Raw genomic sequence first — 18,983 nt, forward strand, 5'->3', positions numbered from 1 at the left:
TTTACAAATGTTATTTAATTATTTAAAGGATTTATATGTTTTATACTGATTAAACTTAGATATTTGGGTAATTATGATATTTTTAAATGTTGATAATGGTAGTTTTGATATTTTAAAAGTTAATTGGGTAACTGTGATATTTAGAAGGTTAATAGTGACAAATATGAAATTTTTCCCTAGATAAAGACATTGACTTATACTAATTTGCTAAATGATATAAGGAGTTAAATGCAAGAACGGTCACCGTGGTTTGTTGCTTTTTGCAACGACAGTCCCTACTGAATTTTTAGCAACAGTGGTCCTTGAAGACATGTATTAGTTGCAACAGCAGTCCCTCTTTAACGAATCCATTAGTTAGTGCCGTTAAGTTTTTCATGTGAGTAGCACGTGAGGGTATCAATGTCCTTTTACCTACACAAATACTGATGTTCAAAAGTATCCGTATCCGACCCTGTAATTTAAAAATCCGATCTGATTTTATTTAGAAAGTCGGATATTCGAACTTCGGATCCGGATAATGATTTTTGAGAATCTCGGGTATTCGAAAATATCCAAGAATATTCGAAAAATTTGGATATTGAAATTCACTATGCGAAAGTTCGAATAATTAAAAATCGGATAGCTGAAACTTGGATATCCCCCAAAATTTCGGATAAAGGATTTCAATATCCGAACATATTCAAAATTTTGGATATTCGAAGTTTTTGGATATCCAAACTATCCAAATTTTGGAAATTAAATAAATATCCTAGATATTTTTGTATTGAGACTAAGTTTCAGATATTTTCGTAAAGTTTAGAATATTTTCTAATATTGAAAATAATCTTTTTTGATATTTTTTAGCATTTTCGGATATTTTCGGATTTAAGAAAAAAAGATATTAAAATTCTTAAACCTTCTTCAAAAGTCACAATCTCAATTTAAGTCTCGAATAAAGGGTTTCCGACTTTTAGAAGAAAACAAGATCAGATTTTCGAATAACAGGTTCGGATATGCATGGATAGTTCTGAACATCCATGGGTTTGTGTAGGTGGAAAGACATTAACACCCCTCACGTGTTACTCACATGGAAAAGTTAACGACATTATTTAACGGTTCCATTAGGGAGGGACTGCCGTTGTGACTGAAACATATCTTCAGGGACCATCATTGCTAAATATTCAAGAGATGGACTGCTTTTGCAAAAACTGACAAACCACATGGACCATTCTTGCATTTATCTCTAATATAAAATTATATCAATTTGGTAAATAAGTTTTCTCATGTCAATGGGTTAGTGACTCATTAGTAAGGTTTAGATCTTGAGGAACTTCACCAAAATTCGAATGCTACTTTCTATTTGTAAGAGCGGATTATTGGGGTTTTTTTTATAAGTTTTGGGTTTCATCTCAGGCATGCGTAATTCGAGCTCCATATATGCTCAATTGAATGTTCCTATAGTGTCTCGAATACTAACTACTGATGACTAAGGAAAATTTCTAGTTTGGAAAAAAAAATCGGAATATAGTATCTTGAACATGGCAATGAGAAAAAGATTTATAATTACTTATAATTAGAACTGTTAATAACTTGTAACATATGGCCCATAGACCATGGCCCATTCTGTATTTCTTTATGCTTTAAAGCTTTTTAAGTCTTTATAATTTAATTCTTATATATATATATATATACTAAAAACCTATATACTTTTACAAGTTCTTATTGCATGTATAGAACATCTCTTCTATGAATATAATTGTACAGTTTTATAAAAGATAGAATACAACTCACATATTACCTACAACCATTTATGCATTAAGTTAAACGTTATCTTTACTAACTATAATGCACATGATACAACTTTCTTATGCATTAGACTTTCTAGTTTCACTTCTACTACAAGAACATATCTAAATTGTTTCATCAAAACCCATTCTTCCCAAATACAAGAAGATATCTAAATTCAATTCATGTAACAAATCTTCATACTTAACCAATAGAAGTAAATCAATACACAATCAGGAGCATAACAGGTATGTCGGTCACCATCTCATCCGGATTTATTACACCGGCGAGCAAATACCACCGCCAACAACCTTTAGACGCCGGTTACAAACTAAACACCACCGTCGGTCACCACCTCATCTGGATCTATAACACCACCGAGAACCACATCATCTGGATGTATAACACCTCCGACCAAACACCACCGCCGCCAAACTTTTAAACCGCATTTATACACAGATCTAAGAATACAAATAAAGAGTAGTATGCAGCCGATCTATACCACCGCCGGTCATTGTTGCCGTCAAAACCATTGTCGGACGAATAACGTTGTTTTCTGCCGTCACCGTCAACAGTTTCCGTGTCCACCTACCAGCAGTGATGCACCACCACCATCATGATAAACCGCGGAGTTTGATATTAACGGAATAAGCAGAATCAAAATCAATAGTGGGCGAGGTGGGTGTTTGTGGTGGTTAAGAGTGAGATACGGCGAAAAATATGTTAAAGCCTTAAAGGTGAATGTAGCTAACATGAAGCGGAAAGTGAGTTGAAATACAGAGAATGACATTTGTTTCTTTTCCAAAGAAAGTGTAACCCACCGTTCAGCATATGGTTTTACATAATTTATTTTTTAAAATTTACACATGCACTGACGCTTTGTTGGCAAAAGAAATACATGGAAGTAAACTTGAAGTACTACATTACCCTATATTATTTTTTATATATAATCTAGCTTATTAATATTTTTACTACTAGTTGCGCAATGCAACGGCGATGACGGTGACGACGGTTTAGTGTTGTCAAGACGGGTGGTGATGACATCTACAATTGGTGTCGAGTAGTGTAACCGTGTAAGTTGATGTAATGGTGATAGTGAAAATATTTTAAAAGATAAGAACTTAGGATGTAAATTTAAAAAATAAGGTTCTAAAATGTAAATTAATTTAATAAGTGTAAATTTGTTAATTTCTAATAACTTTTTCCATAAATGGTATATATTAAGGGTAATTTAATACTTTTGCATCTAATCATTTTATAACACTTTCTAAAAATAAGAGGATAATAATTATTATAAAAGAGTATAGATATACTTTATATTTACTATTTAGATTTACAAAAATACTTTTATCTAATCTATTAGGTATTCTTAACTGTTATTAGTATACATAAGATAGTTTTAAATATTAATTAAAAACTTAACATTTACATAGACAGTGAAATGTATTGTTAGTTTTACATTGCATATTTTTGTATATTAACCACACGTAGCTTCTCATATTAAACATGTACAAAAATATTTTTTTTTCTTTTTTTGTTTGTATACTATGTGATTACGAGAGTTTTAAAAATAGTTGTTACCGTTACCACAGCAACGCACGGTGGTTAAAAACTAGTTATATAACAATTTTAAAATTTTGACTCATCAAATTCACAGTTAAAAAATGAAAATAAAAAAGAATATAGTAAGTAATTCCATTTGAATAGATGGTAATCATAATATCATAGATTTTTACAATGGCTCTGTTTTTAATCATCAGCATCCCCATTGTGCAATTTTCCTTATTCATTACAGCTTACATAAGGCCGGTGCTTATAGGGAGTCCTTCCTTGCGTCCCAATGCTTGAAGACACTCGAAAACTATTGGCATCAGTCTTCTTTGTTGCTGCATCCTCATCAAGATTTTTGGGGGAGAAGATGGAGAACGCAAGGTTGTGGGTCCAGGCAACAACTTTAATCTTTTTTTGTTTGTTTTATATATGTGTGGATTTATATATAGGTGTATTTGTGTGTGTGAGATAAATTATAATTAATTGATGATGTGATTAAGAAGTTGTCCTTATAGACAGTGAGTATCCGGAAGGGAGTCCTAAATAATGTGATGCTGATGTGGCAAGGAGAAGAAGCTCCAAGAAAATGTTACCTATAAACACATGCCTAAGTAAGTAACCACCCCATCATTCATGTTAGGGAAAATGATGTGTGCTTCACCAAACAGGCAGCCCCTTGTTTTTCCCTCACAATCAATTAATAATATTTCCCATGTAATTCAATAACCAAAAAATTATAGTAAAAAGGTAAAAAATCTTGTTAGAAAAGTAGATAATTGCCTGTTTGTTTCAGCAGATATTATATCCTCTTTTAATTAACCTTTTATTTGACTACTACATTCAAAAATTAGCAATCTCATATTGTTTTCATTTGTTGTGATCATACAAAAAGCAAAGAAAACCTATAACCATTTGATTGTTTAATATGAGTAACTATTATCGAACAGTTTACCCTTGGTGGTGTATTTTTTTTTTCTTTTAAGTTTACCCATTGCAGTTGTATAAACCATATTCATACATCTTTGTATTGTCGTAATATGCACGGCTGCCCCTCAAACTCTATCTCACAACCACAATACGGCTAGACTCATCTCCCACAATACGGGGTATAGTAGCACATCCCCCACCTCCACCTAGTTAGCCATATGCTCTCTTTCCTGTGAGCCCATCACCATGTACATCGCTAGACCAGATTCATAACCAGCCCCTCAGGCTCACTCGGCCGTGGAACCGTGGACTACCACCCACATCGAGCATCCCAAGAACAAGTTTCGAACCAGCCCGCTCCCCTTTGCACTTGGTTTACTAGGCATCATCGAACTTTATTAGTGTTACTGGTTGAAAGTTGAAGCCATTGTATATTTCATATATAGGTTTTAGGTAAAATAAAACAACTATTAAAGTAAAACAAATAAAACAATAGGTTTTTCTTTACTGAAGATCACCGTGCATCACGGATTTCATTATGCATCAATTGCTTCGTGAATCTTCGTGCATCAATCTAACCATGATCTAATGGTCAAGATCTTGTTTTATTTGTTTTACTTTAATACTTGTTTTACAATACCCAACCCTTTTATATATATATATTTCAAACATCAACATAATACACAATTATATAAATGAAATCACAAACTTGCATTCTTATTATGAGTATATTCAGTGCTCGATTTGAGCCAACATGATCCTACAATCCTTACTATTTGGCCTCTCTTTTGGATTATCAAGCGTACAAAAACAAGCAATCTTAAGAACAAGAAGCATCTGTTCTTGATACCCATTTCCTAAAAGGCTCGGGTCAATTGCTTCTTTCGGGTCATCAGATGTCATAACCTTTCTCATCCATTTAACGAGACTTACTTCTGAAGTGTGTTGAAAGAAGTCGTCAGAAGGAAGTCTTCCCACAACCAACACGCCGAGTACCACGCCAAAACTATAGATGTCACATTTGTCCGTAAATTTCATGGTTTGATGATACTCGGGCGCAATGTATCCTAATGTACCTGCAACATTGGAACTTGTCATATGTGTTTCAGCGTCTGGGATTGATTTTGCCAGCCCAAAATCAGCAATTCGGGCCTCCATGTCATCATCAAGGAGTACATTTGCAGGCTTTAAGTCTCGGTGGACTATACGGGGCGTGTGATTCATGTGGAGATACTCAAGCCCGGTTGCAACCCCAATTGCAATCTTGTATCTCGCAAGCCAATCTAGTTCTCGTCTACCATCTTGTACTTGTTGCAAAATGTCTTGCAAGCTACCGTTTTTCATATACTCATATACAAGGTAATGACAAGTCGGCCGCGACACATGAGCAAGTAATGATAGGAGATTCCTATGGCGAATCTGACCAACCGTTTGGATTTCTGACCGAATTTGACGCATTTTTTTGTTGAGCGTTTTCGTGTCCTCTAATGTGAGCTCGGCCGCGTCTTTTGATGGTTGTATGACTTGTTTAATCGCAATAGTCTTAATCTTTCCTTCAGGCAAGTCGGTTTTGTATACTTCTCCACAACCACCTCTTCCTATCACTTGTAATGCCCTAATCGCCTCGTCGTCCTCCAAAAACGCGAGCTCCTCCGCAGTTATCGATTGACTGAAAATCGATGGTCCAGATGGATCTCCACTCCCTTTGATCATAATCAAACACATTTTAAACAAAACCGAAAATATGAGTGCAGATAAAATCCCACCAAATGACCCACCCAAAAACCCAAGAACCCACCCCAATATTTTCTTTTTATTACTCTTTTTATGTTTAACACTCCGTCCCTCAGCCGGTGCCGGCGCCGGTGATGTCGCCGGGAATTGAGAATTCCCATTTTTTGAATTCGTTGAATTCGTCGATTCAATAAATTTATATCGTCCATAGCTATACTTTTTCACCTCCGGCGCCACATATTCTAGTCGTCGTAATTCCGGCAATGGACCATCCAATAAACTATTCCCGGAGACATTAAAAAACCGAAGATTCCGAAACGAACGTAACGAAATGGGTACTTTTCCGGTGAACATATTATTCTCAAGTGATAGTTTTTCAAGGTTTGGAAAATATTTTAAAAAACCCAACTCGCCGGAAAATCTATTATTAGAAAGATCAAGTATCCTTAGCCGGAAAAGATAACATAATTCCGTCGGGACTTCGCCGGAAAATTCATTGTTACTTAAATCAATAACATTAAGTTCCAACAACTTCCCAATCTCCGGCGACAGAGACCCTTTCCGGCGTTGACTTTTCAACACCATTCCAGTGACTTTAAAGGTGTAAGAATTATTTGAAGTTCTCCTTTCACAAAAAATTCCGGCTGCGGTGCAAAAATTTGTCGGTGGCTGGAGCTTGCCGGAGACACCCAAGTTCACGAAAACTGCGGAAAGAGCGTTGTGGTCGTTGGGGTCGAGGTTTAGCTTGGCATTAATTAAGAGATTTAATGTGAGAAAAATGAGTAGTGGCAGATGGATTACGGTGGCCATTGGTGGTTCAGGGCGGAGATAATCGCCGGAGTATAAAAGTTCTATAAAACCATTTAATGACTCACGATACGTTTACACGGAGTATTTTTGATTTTGAGTATATACGGAGTATATAGGAAAACATGTTCTTTTGTTTTGCTTGTATATAGGTGGAAAATGTGATAATAATAATAATATAATAATAATATTTAAAAGATGACGCGTGGAAAATAAAATTAGTCAAACATGTTGGTTTGAAAGGACTTTCAATGGGCATTATAAACAAATGTATTATTGAAATATTGATTGTGTTCAAAATGTTGAAGTTCGAGTTTGTCAAACTGTCAAAGTGACTTAAGTTAAGTTAATACTAACATACATATTAGTAAGAGAAATGTTTGTATTTAACGTGCATAAAAACACTTGTATTTTCCATATTAAAAGTCCACCCTCTGATTTTCATGCTAAATGTACAAATAATTTATGCACCTTAAATACAGCCCTAAAAGGCTGTATTTAACAAACCCCTATTAGTAAAAGAGTTACATCAATCTTGTTTAAAAAAAAACTAAAAAGGGATGTTAGACTTGGCATATTGTTTATTAAAAATATTTAAGATAATTACTTAATTAGCTATATATGAAACAATTTAAAGATAATTATGAAACAATTTTTATGGTATAGTGATCTAAGGGATGAAGGCAATGATATTTAATTATAATCAATCACTGAAAATAATATAAATGAAACAAATTCTTGGTATAAAAACACTTAAAAGTATTTTAACACATCGATAACTGATGCTGCTACATGCTTGTATCTGAGCAGAATATTAAATGAAAGGTTTACTTTGACTTTGAAGTGTTTGAATGAAATTCACAATAATTAGAATTTCTTCCATCAAACTTTGAAAAATAATACATGGCTGCTTTAGCCATTTAGCATGATGATCCAAAGTCAACGTCGATTATTTATTATTGCTTGCGAGTTGCACTCTGGACGATTATGATATCTACGTTGTTTGAGAGGCATTTGTATTTGATACCGGATTTGATAAATGTATTACTAACTTTTAATAAATTCATGAAAAATAATTAATCTTTTAAAATATATAAATGTAACTAGTGGATTTCATTTAAGCTCTTACCAAATCTTATTTTTAAGATTTTCACATGTCACCAGATAAATTAGGATGATTTTTAAGCTTATAAATTAGGAGAATTAATCATTCCCTTAAATTTTCTAGTATTATTGTGTATTTATATTTGCACTATTTGCTAGAAAAATTGTACAACCTGATTAACCAGAAAATATGATAGATGTATGGGTTCCCATTTTAAATGGGAGTTGTATGCAAAGCTGCAAGCAACGGCAACAATGCTAACAATGTTTGTGTATGATAAAACTTTTGGTGTAGATATCATCTTTTGTTTAATATACTTCTACGTTATGTGTAGTGCATTATTTCGATCTGTTATATATAGCTCATGTATGTATGTACTATGTCATATTTAAAAAAAAAATTAGATTGACGGGAATCCCTTGATCCTATGTAGGGATGTGCACGGGTCAAAACCCGGCTCGACCCGGACCGAACCGGCATGACCCGTGACCCGTGATTGCATGTAAATTGGAACCGTGACCTGGCCCGTAAACCTCCCAGGCGGGTCGGTTCGGGCCCGGGTTTTACCGGGTCGGGCTCGGGTTTTAAGGGTTGACCCGAAAATTTGTTGGGCTGCTACTAAAAATAGGGTTGGCTGATGCAGTGAGTTGATGGCGATGATGATCTTAAAGTAAAAGAATACCTATTAATGATAAATTAGAATAATTTGTCATGTCAAACGACGGTGTTGAACTGTTGTCGATTATAAAGTGGTGGTCCCGTCGATTGCCCCTGTTGTGCATCTCGTCCTTTTTCTTCTTTTTGTGGGTGAAGTGTTTTTGTCTCAGACTACATATATATATATGTGATGTGAAGTGTGAACACTTTAATGTGTGTCTCCACCTCTACTCTCTGGTTTTTCTTATTTTCTTTTATATAAAGAAAACAAAAATATAATAAACTAATTAATATTGGGAACTCAAAAGGTATAGTAATATTAAATTATAAAAATTATATCTAATACAAAAACTCAAACGTGTCTACTTCTCCAACACACATTTAATTTTATTTATGTTAAGACTTTATAGAAAATAGGACCATTTCATTGACCAAGATTTTCAAGATCTTTTCTTATTTGGGTACACACATATAGCAATACATATATCCTGCTCATAAAATCTCATCATCATTATTCTAAATTTCTAAATCTTCTGCTCATCCGCTCTCATCGGCTTGTTCTTGTTAGTATGAGATATATATATATATACATATTTTATATATGTTACATGTATATATACGGACATATATATCATATTTGTATATATATTAATATATTTTTCTACTCATCCTCTTGTTCCTGCTTCAATATACACCTTTTACATCATATATTGTAAATTCCATACCTTTTTTTTTCAACTTTCGGATTTCACGGGTCAAACCGGCAAATCACGGGTTTTGACCCGGCCCGGACCGTACCCGGGAATTCATTGAAATGTTAACCCGTGAACCGGCCCTTTTGGTCTCCGGTCGGGTCGGTTCGGGTCGGTTACGAGCGGGTCAAAGACGGGTCACGGATTTCTGGGTATAAAGCTCATCCTTAATCCTATGTACCGAATTGGTACTTACATAATCCCTAGTAAAGATAGTGTTAATGTAATTTAACCGATTTAATTTAATTTTATTGAACCCGAGTTGTTTCCAGAAAGTGACTAAATTTTTGTTATCCTAGCTCATATATCTTTCCATTGGATATGGTTCGCATTTTAGGTCCCATCAAATAGTATAACAAAATTTATATCAATGTCAAGTTAGATGACTAATGAGTTCTATCAAAGCTAGCAACTAAAAAGGTACATGATCGGATAAACTCATTCATTTTGGTTGTATTTACTAGGGGGCAAAACATGTTGAAAAATTAACAAGGGTGCACACTTTGTGTTTTCCTGAAACAATTGCAACACTTGACCTACAATCTACATGATCCTAATCCAAGAAGATCGACTTGGAATCCCATCATTAAGCACTGTTAACATATAATACCCCGGTGGTGTAACATAAATCGAAGGAGGAGCCACCACTGTTGCCGCAACTAGACCCGGACCGCCCATCACTGAACTCAAACACTCGAGTCTCACCATTCTTTGGTTCATTGATAACGAGTGTGTTGTAAACGGTGGTGCATAGACCACTACAGTTAAATTTCCCAACTCAGCCCCTAGCCAAAAACTAACACTGAAAGTATCCCCAAGCGCTACACCATCTATACGTTGTGGGTAGGTAACAGACACGTTTTCTGGTCGTAGATGGTCAAGCCGGTTGCTCATGTAATCCGGGACAAGAGCTTGGAGCCTAAGCTCGGTTGGGTGAGCCACCCCATGTGAAATATACCTGTTATTCGGGTTCCCGCCAGCTACCAAGATCCTACCATCAGGTAATAAGATGGCGGATGAATGGTACAAACGGGCTATTTTTGTTGCCCTCAAAACCTGGAAGCGCCGACCTGATGGGTGTTCAGGTCGGTAAAGGTAAGGTTCAAGAGCAGGATATGATGCACTATTCCATCCGGCACAACCCCGTTTTGCACCATTGATGATTAAGATGTTTCCTGTTGGTAGTATCAGCATATCACCCATGAGCCGTGGTCCAGGCATGTTCTCCATATGCCACCTATGGTGCTCTCCGGTTATGACCATTCTCCCACATGATCTTAAAGCACGCAAGTATTTACCCCGTCGTGCTGCACCATAGGCTCCGTGAGCCGCACCACCACAAACCATGACTTCAACTTTAGTGAAGTTGTCGTTATAGTCTAATGGAAGAATTACCGAAGAACCGGTGCTTGGATAGCTACGGCCCCCGTTTCCTGGCATCCTTGGGAACTTTTTTACAACTTTCGATCTGTTATAATCTAGCAGAATCGAATCCCGGTTGGCAAATATGAACAGATGTCCATCAGTTAATAAGTGTAAGAAGGGGTATAAATTGTTCCCTTTTGACTTCTTCTCGTATGTATGGCGCAAAAACGGAAGATTATACTGTTCACTTGAGCCCAAGTTCGGCACAAACTCATAACTAAAAGCTTGTTGCCCACCAACAACTATAACACCATTTTCCTGTGGGAGATATAAACTGGATGCATACCAGCGTCTGATGGACAACTGCTTCTTTAGTTCCATCCAATCGCATCGGCTATTAGTACACGGCCTGTAATATCTAATTCTTCTTGCACCCGACCCATTACCACCTGTTTGAAGTAGGCTTCCGTTGCTTAAAAATGATCCCGATGAACACCAAGTGTCAGATGGAAGATGCAGAGCCCGAACTTTATTCTTCAATACATCATACTCTACTGAGTGAGCATAGCATGACGAGCCTGAACCACGAGTCTTACACCTGTGGAGCCTGTAATGTGATGGGCCCGCCCCGGTCTGGTCGAAGATGACAACGTTGTTGTGGTGAGTCACTGCCATGTGCATAGCAACAACGCCCGTATTGTTCAAAAGAAGTTTCCAATTCCAGTGACTACTTACAGACATTGTACATATTACTCGATTGAATAGTAAAAGAACAAGTATGAAGCACTCAAGTGATCGATACATGGCTCGTGTACCATCCATGGGAGAATAAGATACAAAAATCGATTATTTAGAAACATGAGTGCGTTTGGTATTTGTAGCTGGGGAAAATTATGAAATTTCATGCAATTGGTCCATCCTAAATCTATGTACAACTACTTTACAAGATCACAAAAAAAGTTTACCCCTAGGATTATGCAAATCTTTTGGACTACAAAAGATACCTAGGTGAACCGATTGCTAAATATTCGGTCAATGAACAATAAAGTATCGTTAGACAAAATGAAGCCAAACATATATACATGTTGCGCCTATACACCTATCGCGTTTAATAAAGCTTGATCCTGGTCTCTATGTGACTCCGGCAAATGGGGCACAGTTGAAGATCTGTGCCGCATCCACAACATGTCTGAAGAAACAGAATGAATCATGAAATAAGTTAGCTTAATTGAACGTGTATTTCAGCTAAGGTAAGGCTGGAGGTGGCATGCTGAGGCTCAGGGGGGTTTGGTGATAGGTTTCGATTAAAATGGCCCTGGATAGCACCCTTTTCCAATAATTAGTTAATAAATGATTACTCTGTTGGTTATGATTACAAAAACACCCATATTACAAACATAATCATTACATCTAAAATTGTATGCATTAACATTAGACTTTGGGCAAATTTCAACCCGCTTGACCCATTCCCCTCTTTTAGCTTTTATTTTGACCCATTTGATATACAACAAGGCCACATCAGCCATTAATAGTTAAGGTGGATGAAGTTGCCACCTCTATTTAAGGTATATGCCGATAATGTACCTGATGCCCACAGCCAAAGGCCATATCCTTTTTGTCAGTTATGCAGATGGGACAAAGCTGCAGAGATCATATATATAAAAAAAAGTTATCTTAAAGTTGTAGCACACATAAAATATAAACTTCTATGATATGATGATTTCAAATCATTGCTAATCTTGTAACCTCCACTTATATTGAATGTATAGATTTTTTGGCAAAAAAAACAGGGATATTTGATATCCATTTTTATTGAACAAGAAAGATTACACTATCTTTCATTTGGTCATTAATACCTTGTGAAAAAATTATAACAATCGGACAAATTTGTAATTCTTTCTGTATTCATTTGATAATAACTTCAGAATTCAAATTATATGTAAAATCCAATACTAGTGCCAGTTAGATGTCACTTAGGGGGTTCATAGAAAGAAAAATAGTTTAACTAACTAGTTGTTTAATGTATAAAGTATAAACCCTTCAGGAAATAGGTGATGAATTAGCAAGTTCAACATTTAAACATGAAAAATATGATAGATTCTGACACTGACATTGCTATCGGAGGTAGATGTCCCTTGATAACTTGTGTTAGCCGATATTTTTCTTTTCTCAAAAGTAGGTGCAATTGGTTGGAAATTAGTTGATCGTGAAGGTTGTTTTGGTCCACCTAAAGATGCTGAACCATAACATGGTGGTGGAAGAGAAACCCTATCTATAGCATTTCCTCGCCGAGCACTGAAATATAATTGATAAACATATAAATACAACAATAAAAATCTACCTTATATATAAGTTCCATGAGTGAATAACATTTGAAAATTTTTTACATATGGGTCCACAAAATATTGCAAACATTAAACAATACTATACTTATAGGTGGAGGGGTGTGTTAAAATCTTCCGATAAGTAGATTGTATTTCTCATTCTTTTGCATATACACATGTTAAAACTTTTTAGGAAAAAAAGCGTCATGCACAATAGTATAAGATGGTTATAACTCGAAAATTATGAGAAGAAAAAGGTTAATTCTTTGTTAACCAAGTGGATAAGCAAACAAGTACTAAGTTCTTTCTTTGCAAACATGATATTTGCCCAAACAAAAAATGAAAGAAAAAGAACAGACCCTCTAGCTTGTAGGGAAAAAAAGCCTAATTGCATACCGAGGTAACCAACGTTTGTCCAAATCCCGTTTTAGATAACCAACATCTTTTATGTCCAAAAAAACCGTCACAGATTTAAAGATTATAATCCAAGGTAATTAAAGACGTGGCTTATTGTAATCTGATGTGGAAATGGGTCAAATGAAGTGTGAGCTGCCGGTTTGCTACCTATTGACCATCGACTATTTGAGTTTTTGACTATTTTGATGTGGCGCTGATGTGGTATTGACATGCAGCAAAAAAACCAATCAGGTGTTTAGCTTACGTAAACTTTCTTGAAACTTTGTGTGTTAATTCTGGCATAAAATAAGTTGTAACCCTAAACATAGATGCATTAAGAAAGTGAGAACTCACCCTAATATGTTGAGCTCTAGTGTTGCCTTATATTGCGAAGGTATCTCCATCAAGGCCGAAAGAGCAAACTCTGCTTCCTTCCTAGATAAATTCATGTTCTTGGACATAATTTCTGTGAAGTTTACAAACTAGAACAAACAAAACAAGCTATTCAGAGATTGATTTTATCAAAAACATGAAATGACAGGTTGCACTTTGACCCTTTTATGAATGACACGATGTGGATAATGTGGTTTAACGGGTCAAACAGGTAAAATAAAAGTAGCTAAAACATAAATAGGTCAAGGGATTGGAAAATCAACAAGCGAATAATTAAACTCGTTTTACTGTATAAATTAGGTTAATTGAACTAATAGAATTTATGTAATAATATTTGACATGCTAACTGTTTATAAGAAAATAATAAAATTTTGGACAATGAAACTTTTGGGGTCAAGCCAAAACAACGTCCAATTTGACCAGTTCCAAGTTCCAACTTGATCATAATGTTACCTCTAATTGATGGTGTCGATATACGGGCCTACAAATTAGTCAAAATGATAAATATGGTCCCCAAATTCAATGCACAAGAGATGGGTCTACAAACTTCACAAGATTTTGGAGAGGGGCCTTTGAAGGCAATCTTTACTGTTTTCAAGCAAAGTTATGTACATAGTGGCCATTTTGGCCCAGGTGAAGTTATGTTAAATACTACTGTCTAATGAGTTCTTAATTAACAAACCCCACAAGCTTCAAATAACGAATACAAATCATGTTACTATGTGAAATATCATCATTTACAGGTCACTGCAGCATGCATCAATCATACCACATTTCAGTTACATGCCATTTCGAACTTCTCAAAAAGATTGTTAGGACTTAGGACCATATAATGTGTAAAACTTGCCTGGAAATTGTCAAAAGCTCGAGCAGGGATATTGTCGTCAAATTCCTTCATCATGTCCCATGGTCCATCTCCAACCCCAACTAATACTATTGACAATGGATATTCACTATAAAATAGAAAATGGTTAAAAATCTTCAATGAGTTTAAATTAGAGGTGGCAGAATGGATGGTCAAGAGGGCTTTGCATCAGAAAGTTAATTTTTTAAAGGTAAACGTGTCAGGTTAACACGAAACAATAAATATATTAAAAGTAATTAGTGGGTCAAATAGATTACAAAAGCAATATTAATTCGGAAAAAAACATTTTCTTAAAGAATATTCAGAAGGTTTATGCTGAAATTTTAACATTGTTAGACATTTGACGGTTCGACCTGTTTCCATTTAAGCTACCATTACTATTTAACCCATAAGAGAAAGAACATAATTTGAACCAACTCATTCATAAGTAATACCACCTGTAGTAAAAGACGCAAGTAACAGAAAGTTTAGACTATAGGATTTACCTGGCTTTCACAATCGCCTCGACTGTTTTCCTTTCCTGTTGACTTAGCTGGCCACGGTCAGTATCAACACTTCTTGTAACCTGTGTGCAAAGATGACTTTTAGCATATGGGCAGGTATAAAGGCCAAACGGTAAGCCAGAGAGTCAATGTATGTTCTTGACTCATGATAGCTGGAAGTTAAAAATCAAACATCTTTCTTTTAACATATTACCTGCCCATCGGCAATGATCAACAAGACATGATACTGGCCACCACTTTGTTCAACAATGGTAATGGCCATTTCAATAATAGGGGCAAACGACGTCGGACCTGTTTTGGGTACAAACAAGAAAAGAGACATAAGTTTAAGAATTATACCTTTTTAATATAACTTTTTTCGTAAACTAACATCCTTCCTGGAAACGGGTAAATGGATGAGGTTTTCCCAATTCAGGTTAGCATTGGTGGGCGAGTCTTTTTGACTCGTGTACATGGTCAGTGGCCTCACCGAGGTATCCCTTGGTCACCCCCAAGCTTGTACCTAGCAGAACCTGCGACCTCGTGTAATGACCTTGGGATGTTAACTGCTAGGCCACCTTAGAGGTGGTTAGCATCCTTGGAGGTATGACAATATACACTGCAGGTAAAAAGTGGGCTGGTCGGGTAGCAGGTCACCCGGGGTAATTTTTGGGTCGCAATTGGTCAGGTTGACCCACAACACTCTTTTCAAAATTTTTGAACTCAGTAGAAATCATGTGCAAATATAACTACAAAACCAACGTTATTAGTATTATGCTAATAAAAATCAGTAATGTTTAAGAGGTCTAAGCATATAAAGAACACTTTCAACAACTTTCTACCCATCCATTTGAGCATTCCCTATTATGCTAATCTCTACACTTTCAACACCTTAGAGTAGAAATAAAAAAACATTAATTACCCTTTATAAGTAACCAGGTAGAAAATATGCTTCTAGAATACACTTAAAGAATAAGTGAATGCAGAAAGTGTGGAAAGGTAAATACAAAAACAGAAAAATACATGAAATAATTGACTGAAGTCTTATGGTTTTATCCATCAAAAAATCCAAATTTTACCAACAAAACTTAAAGAAAGAATGACAATTCCAACCTGCAAGACGCAATTGAGGTACTAATTCTTTGTATCGTCTCAATACATCCTCAAATCCATCGCAAAATTTGTCATCTGGGTAAAAGCTGAAGACTTCTTGATCATGAGTAGAAGCTGTAGCATTACATAATAACATAAGTTGCAGTGATAAATAACTCATGAAAGGTCAACTGTAACTTCTGATTTCATACCATCTCCAAATCCATAACAAGGAATCAAGTTATCCTCATCAAAGGATGCTAGTGTTCTTCCGATGATGGATATTGCTTCTTCGTAGGGGTTCATGTCATTTCCAATGTGATGCAAGCATCGTCTTTGAAATGACCTTGCACCTAACATCAACAAATTCAATAAAATCATTCCAAAAGGGTTGCCAGTATATACATATATATAGATATATAAAAACGTCCAAAGAGCAAATTCAACCGGTCCACTCATTGCTCTTCGTAAAATCAACACCAACAATCAAATTTGAAGACTCCAAACCAGCACGTGCAAGAGCATCAGTAACCTGAAAAAAGTAAGAATTTAACAAACAAAATTGATTATAAACAAGATAGATAAACATTAATAATAAATATTACTGTAAGAAGGGTGAAGGATCAAAGATATATATACGGCAGATGCAAAATGAGATAAAGCGCATAACCCAAAATCATTAGGCACAGAGAAACTATATTCATACTATATTCATATTGCTACTGTTCAAGTTCTTCATAGTTTGAGGTGAACTAACTCATTTGACTAATATATTAACGAAAGCTTAAATATTTCATCCTTCATAATGAGAGAAGGTTGGAACTAGATAATAGACAATTGACAAATCCGAAAATTACATATGTCGAGATTACCCTTCTACTATATATAACAGTAAAGTTACAATAGTGTTCATATATATAGAGAATGATGTTACCTGTTCTAAGTTAACATAATCATCATCTATTCGTGAGTATTTCCTCTCAAGCTTCCGCTTAACTGCAGGAGGTCGATCAGAATAGCCTTGGATAGAAGGCGAAGCATATGGTTGGCTCACTGGTGCTTGAGGATATGGCGATTGTGGGTATGATGATTGTGGATATGGCGAATGTGGAGAAGCCCACGAATTTGCAGTCGATCCATATGATGCATACCTACCAGAAACCGACCTCTTTGAACTTTTGGCTCCCATGAACTCTAGTCCTCACAGTCTCTGCAGTGTATACAAAAATTCACACTTAGTCAAAGTAAACTTCCAAACAAAAGGTAAGACGATCCGCATAAACAAGGTATATACTAGTATCAACTTATGCTTTAAATTTGAAAGGAAAAACAAATATCCATAGACTGCCTATTTTTCACTAACCAGCTAGATATTAGCATTATTACAAGTAGGTGCATATCCAGGTAAAAAAAATAGATAATAATTTCTGCTTACAAAGCAATTTGTTCACCTAACTAGGAAAGGTCTATAGCCCACCTAGCCAATAAAGTTTCTGCTTTATCAGGTAAATGAAGGACTATTTTCCAGAATTAACTTACTCTGCCTTTTTTATCCAACGATTAGTTAATTCATAAATTTGATTGGCCATAAACAAAATTTAACATAATTGGCTACATCTCCTAGTATTATATAAAAATACACGTTTACGACCATCACATTACAACAAACTTGGTAAAATATACGAAAAAGAAATCATGACTATGCAAGTAACAGTCTGAGGTAAATTCAAAACATTCAGAATCCAAATAACAAAACGGATAATTTAAGAATAATGAATCTGACCCTTTCAAATAGTAGCCCAACCAACTAATCTACCATTACTCTGGTAGGCTTTGATTGTTTGAACCAACCAAGCTACATGATAAACCTGGTAAATCTCCAATTTCAAAACTTAACTAAATATTCAGATTTTTTCGATAAAACTCTCATCACTACATCAAACTATCCTAAAAGGTAGATTTTTTCAAGCAACCCCAACCGGACCCACTCCGGTGGAGTTTGAACATTGCATACTTTCCTAATGCCCTCATCTCCAGAACCAGCTACACTACATGCTTAAACTTGTAAGTTTCCAATTTTATTTTTTTATTTTTTTTGAACTGACAGAATTCCAATATCAAATTTAAAGTATATATTAGAATCTTTTCTATAAAACAATCATGCCTACATCAACCCAGCCTAAATATATATATATATATATATATATATAGCTGATACATACAATATCACAATGAAACCAAAATTCTATTCACACTAAACCCATTAAACTGGACAACTACAAAAAAGAGTACAAGAACAGTATCTAATTTGACTTATAATCCATTGCAACAATCAACTTGACTTTCTAAAAGTCATTTTCAAAAGTCAACCTTTTCACTATCAAAAAAATATCACTAATTACAAAATTACACACACATACATATACATGTATATATATACACAGAATCAAACACATAAAATGGAGATTTATGATTGCATAATAATAACACACAAAATAAAATAAAATAAAAAAGTCAACTTAAAAGGCAAGGTCTAATAATTATGTGTTGATAATATTATTATAATAATAAGATTAAGTATTACAAACATCAATAAAGAAATAATGTAAGCAATGAGTAATACCAAATGAGAAATGTGTAATGATTCTTTTTTTTTTTTTGTTGGAGATGGAATCGGTGAAAAGGAAGAAAGTATAAAAGGGAATTACGTTACTAGTTTTATGCTATTAAAGTGGCGCTTCACGGGAAAAGTAAGTTATACATACATAC

At 35.1% G+C, this 18,983-nt stretch overlaps 3 protein-coding genes across 4 annotated transcripts; all 3 read right to left on the reverse strand.

The window, feature by feature from the left end:
* Nucleotides 1-4,934: 4,934 nt before the first annotated feature.
* On the reverse strand, nucleotides 4,935-6,905 carry LOC122606504 (leucine-rich repeat receptor-like serine/threonine/tyrosine-protein kinase SOBIR1). Its single transcript, XM_043779364.1, has one exon. It carries the CDS (start codon nucleotides 6,784-6,786, stop codon nucleotides 4,975-4,977), a length of 1,812 nt encoding a protein of 603 aa, XP_043635299.1. The 5' UTR covers nucleotides 6,787-6,905; the 3' UTR covers nucleotides 4,935-4,974.
* Nucleotides 6,906-9,840: 2,935 nt separating this feature from the next.
* On the reverse strand, nucleotides 9,841-11,484 carry LOC122606505 (aldehyde oxidase GLOX-like). Its single transcript, XM_043779365.1, has one exon. It carries the CDS (start codon nucleotides 11,482-11,484, stop codon nucleotides 9,841-9,843), a length of 1,644 nt encoding a protein of 547 aa, XP_043635300.1.
* Nucleotides 11,485-11,511: 27 nt separating this feature from the next.
* Nucleotides 11,512-18,941, reverse strand: LOC122606506 (E3 ubiquitin-protein ligase RGLG2-like). 2 transcript variants are annotated; one of them, XM_043779366.1, is made up of 12 exons: nucleotides 18,838-18,941; nucleotides 17,149-17,424; nucleotides 16,662-16,746; nucleotides 16,427-16,567; nucleotides 16,236-16,349; nucleotides 15,337-15,434; nucleotides 15,126-15,205; nucleotides 14,623-14,728; nucleotides 13,737-13,864; nucleotides 12,774-12,957; nucleotides 12,247-12,303; nucleotides 11,512-11,851 (listed from the first exon to the last, which is right to left on the reverse strand). In XM_043779366.1, exons 2-12 carry the CDS (start codon nucleotides 17,401-17,403, stop codon nucleotides 11,771-11,773), a joined length of 1,329 nt encoding a protein of 442 aa, XP_043635301.1. In that variant the 5' UTR covers nucleotides 17,404-17,424; nucleotides 18,838-18,941; the 3' UTR covers nucleotides 11,512-11,770. The 2 variants fall into 2 exon arrangements, with proteins under 2 accessions (XP_043635301.1, XP_043635302.1); XM_043779367.1 differs by lacking the exon at nucleotides 18,838-18,941 and adding an exon at nucleotides 17,998-18,253.
* Between the last annotated feature and the right edge of the window lie 42 nt (nucleotides 18,942-18,983).

The sequence above is a fragment of the Erigeron canadensis genome, chromosome 7 (assembly GCF_010389155.1).
Source record: "Erigeron canadensis isolate Cc75 chromosome 7, C_canadensis_v1, whole genome shotgun sequence".
Taxonomy (NCBI): Eukaryota; Viridiplantae; Streptophyta; class Magnoliopsida; order Asterales; family Asteraceae; genus Erigeron; species Erigeron canadensis.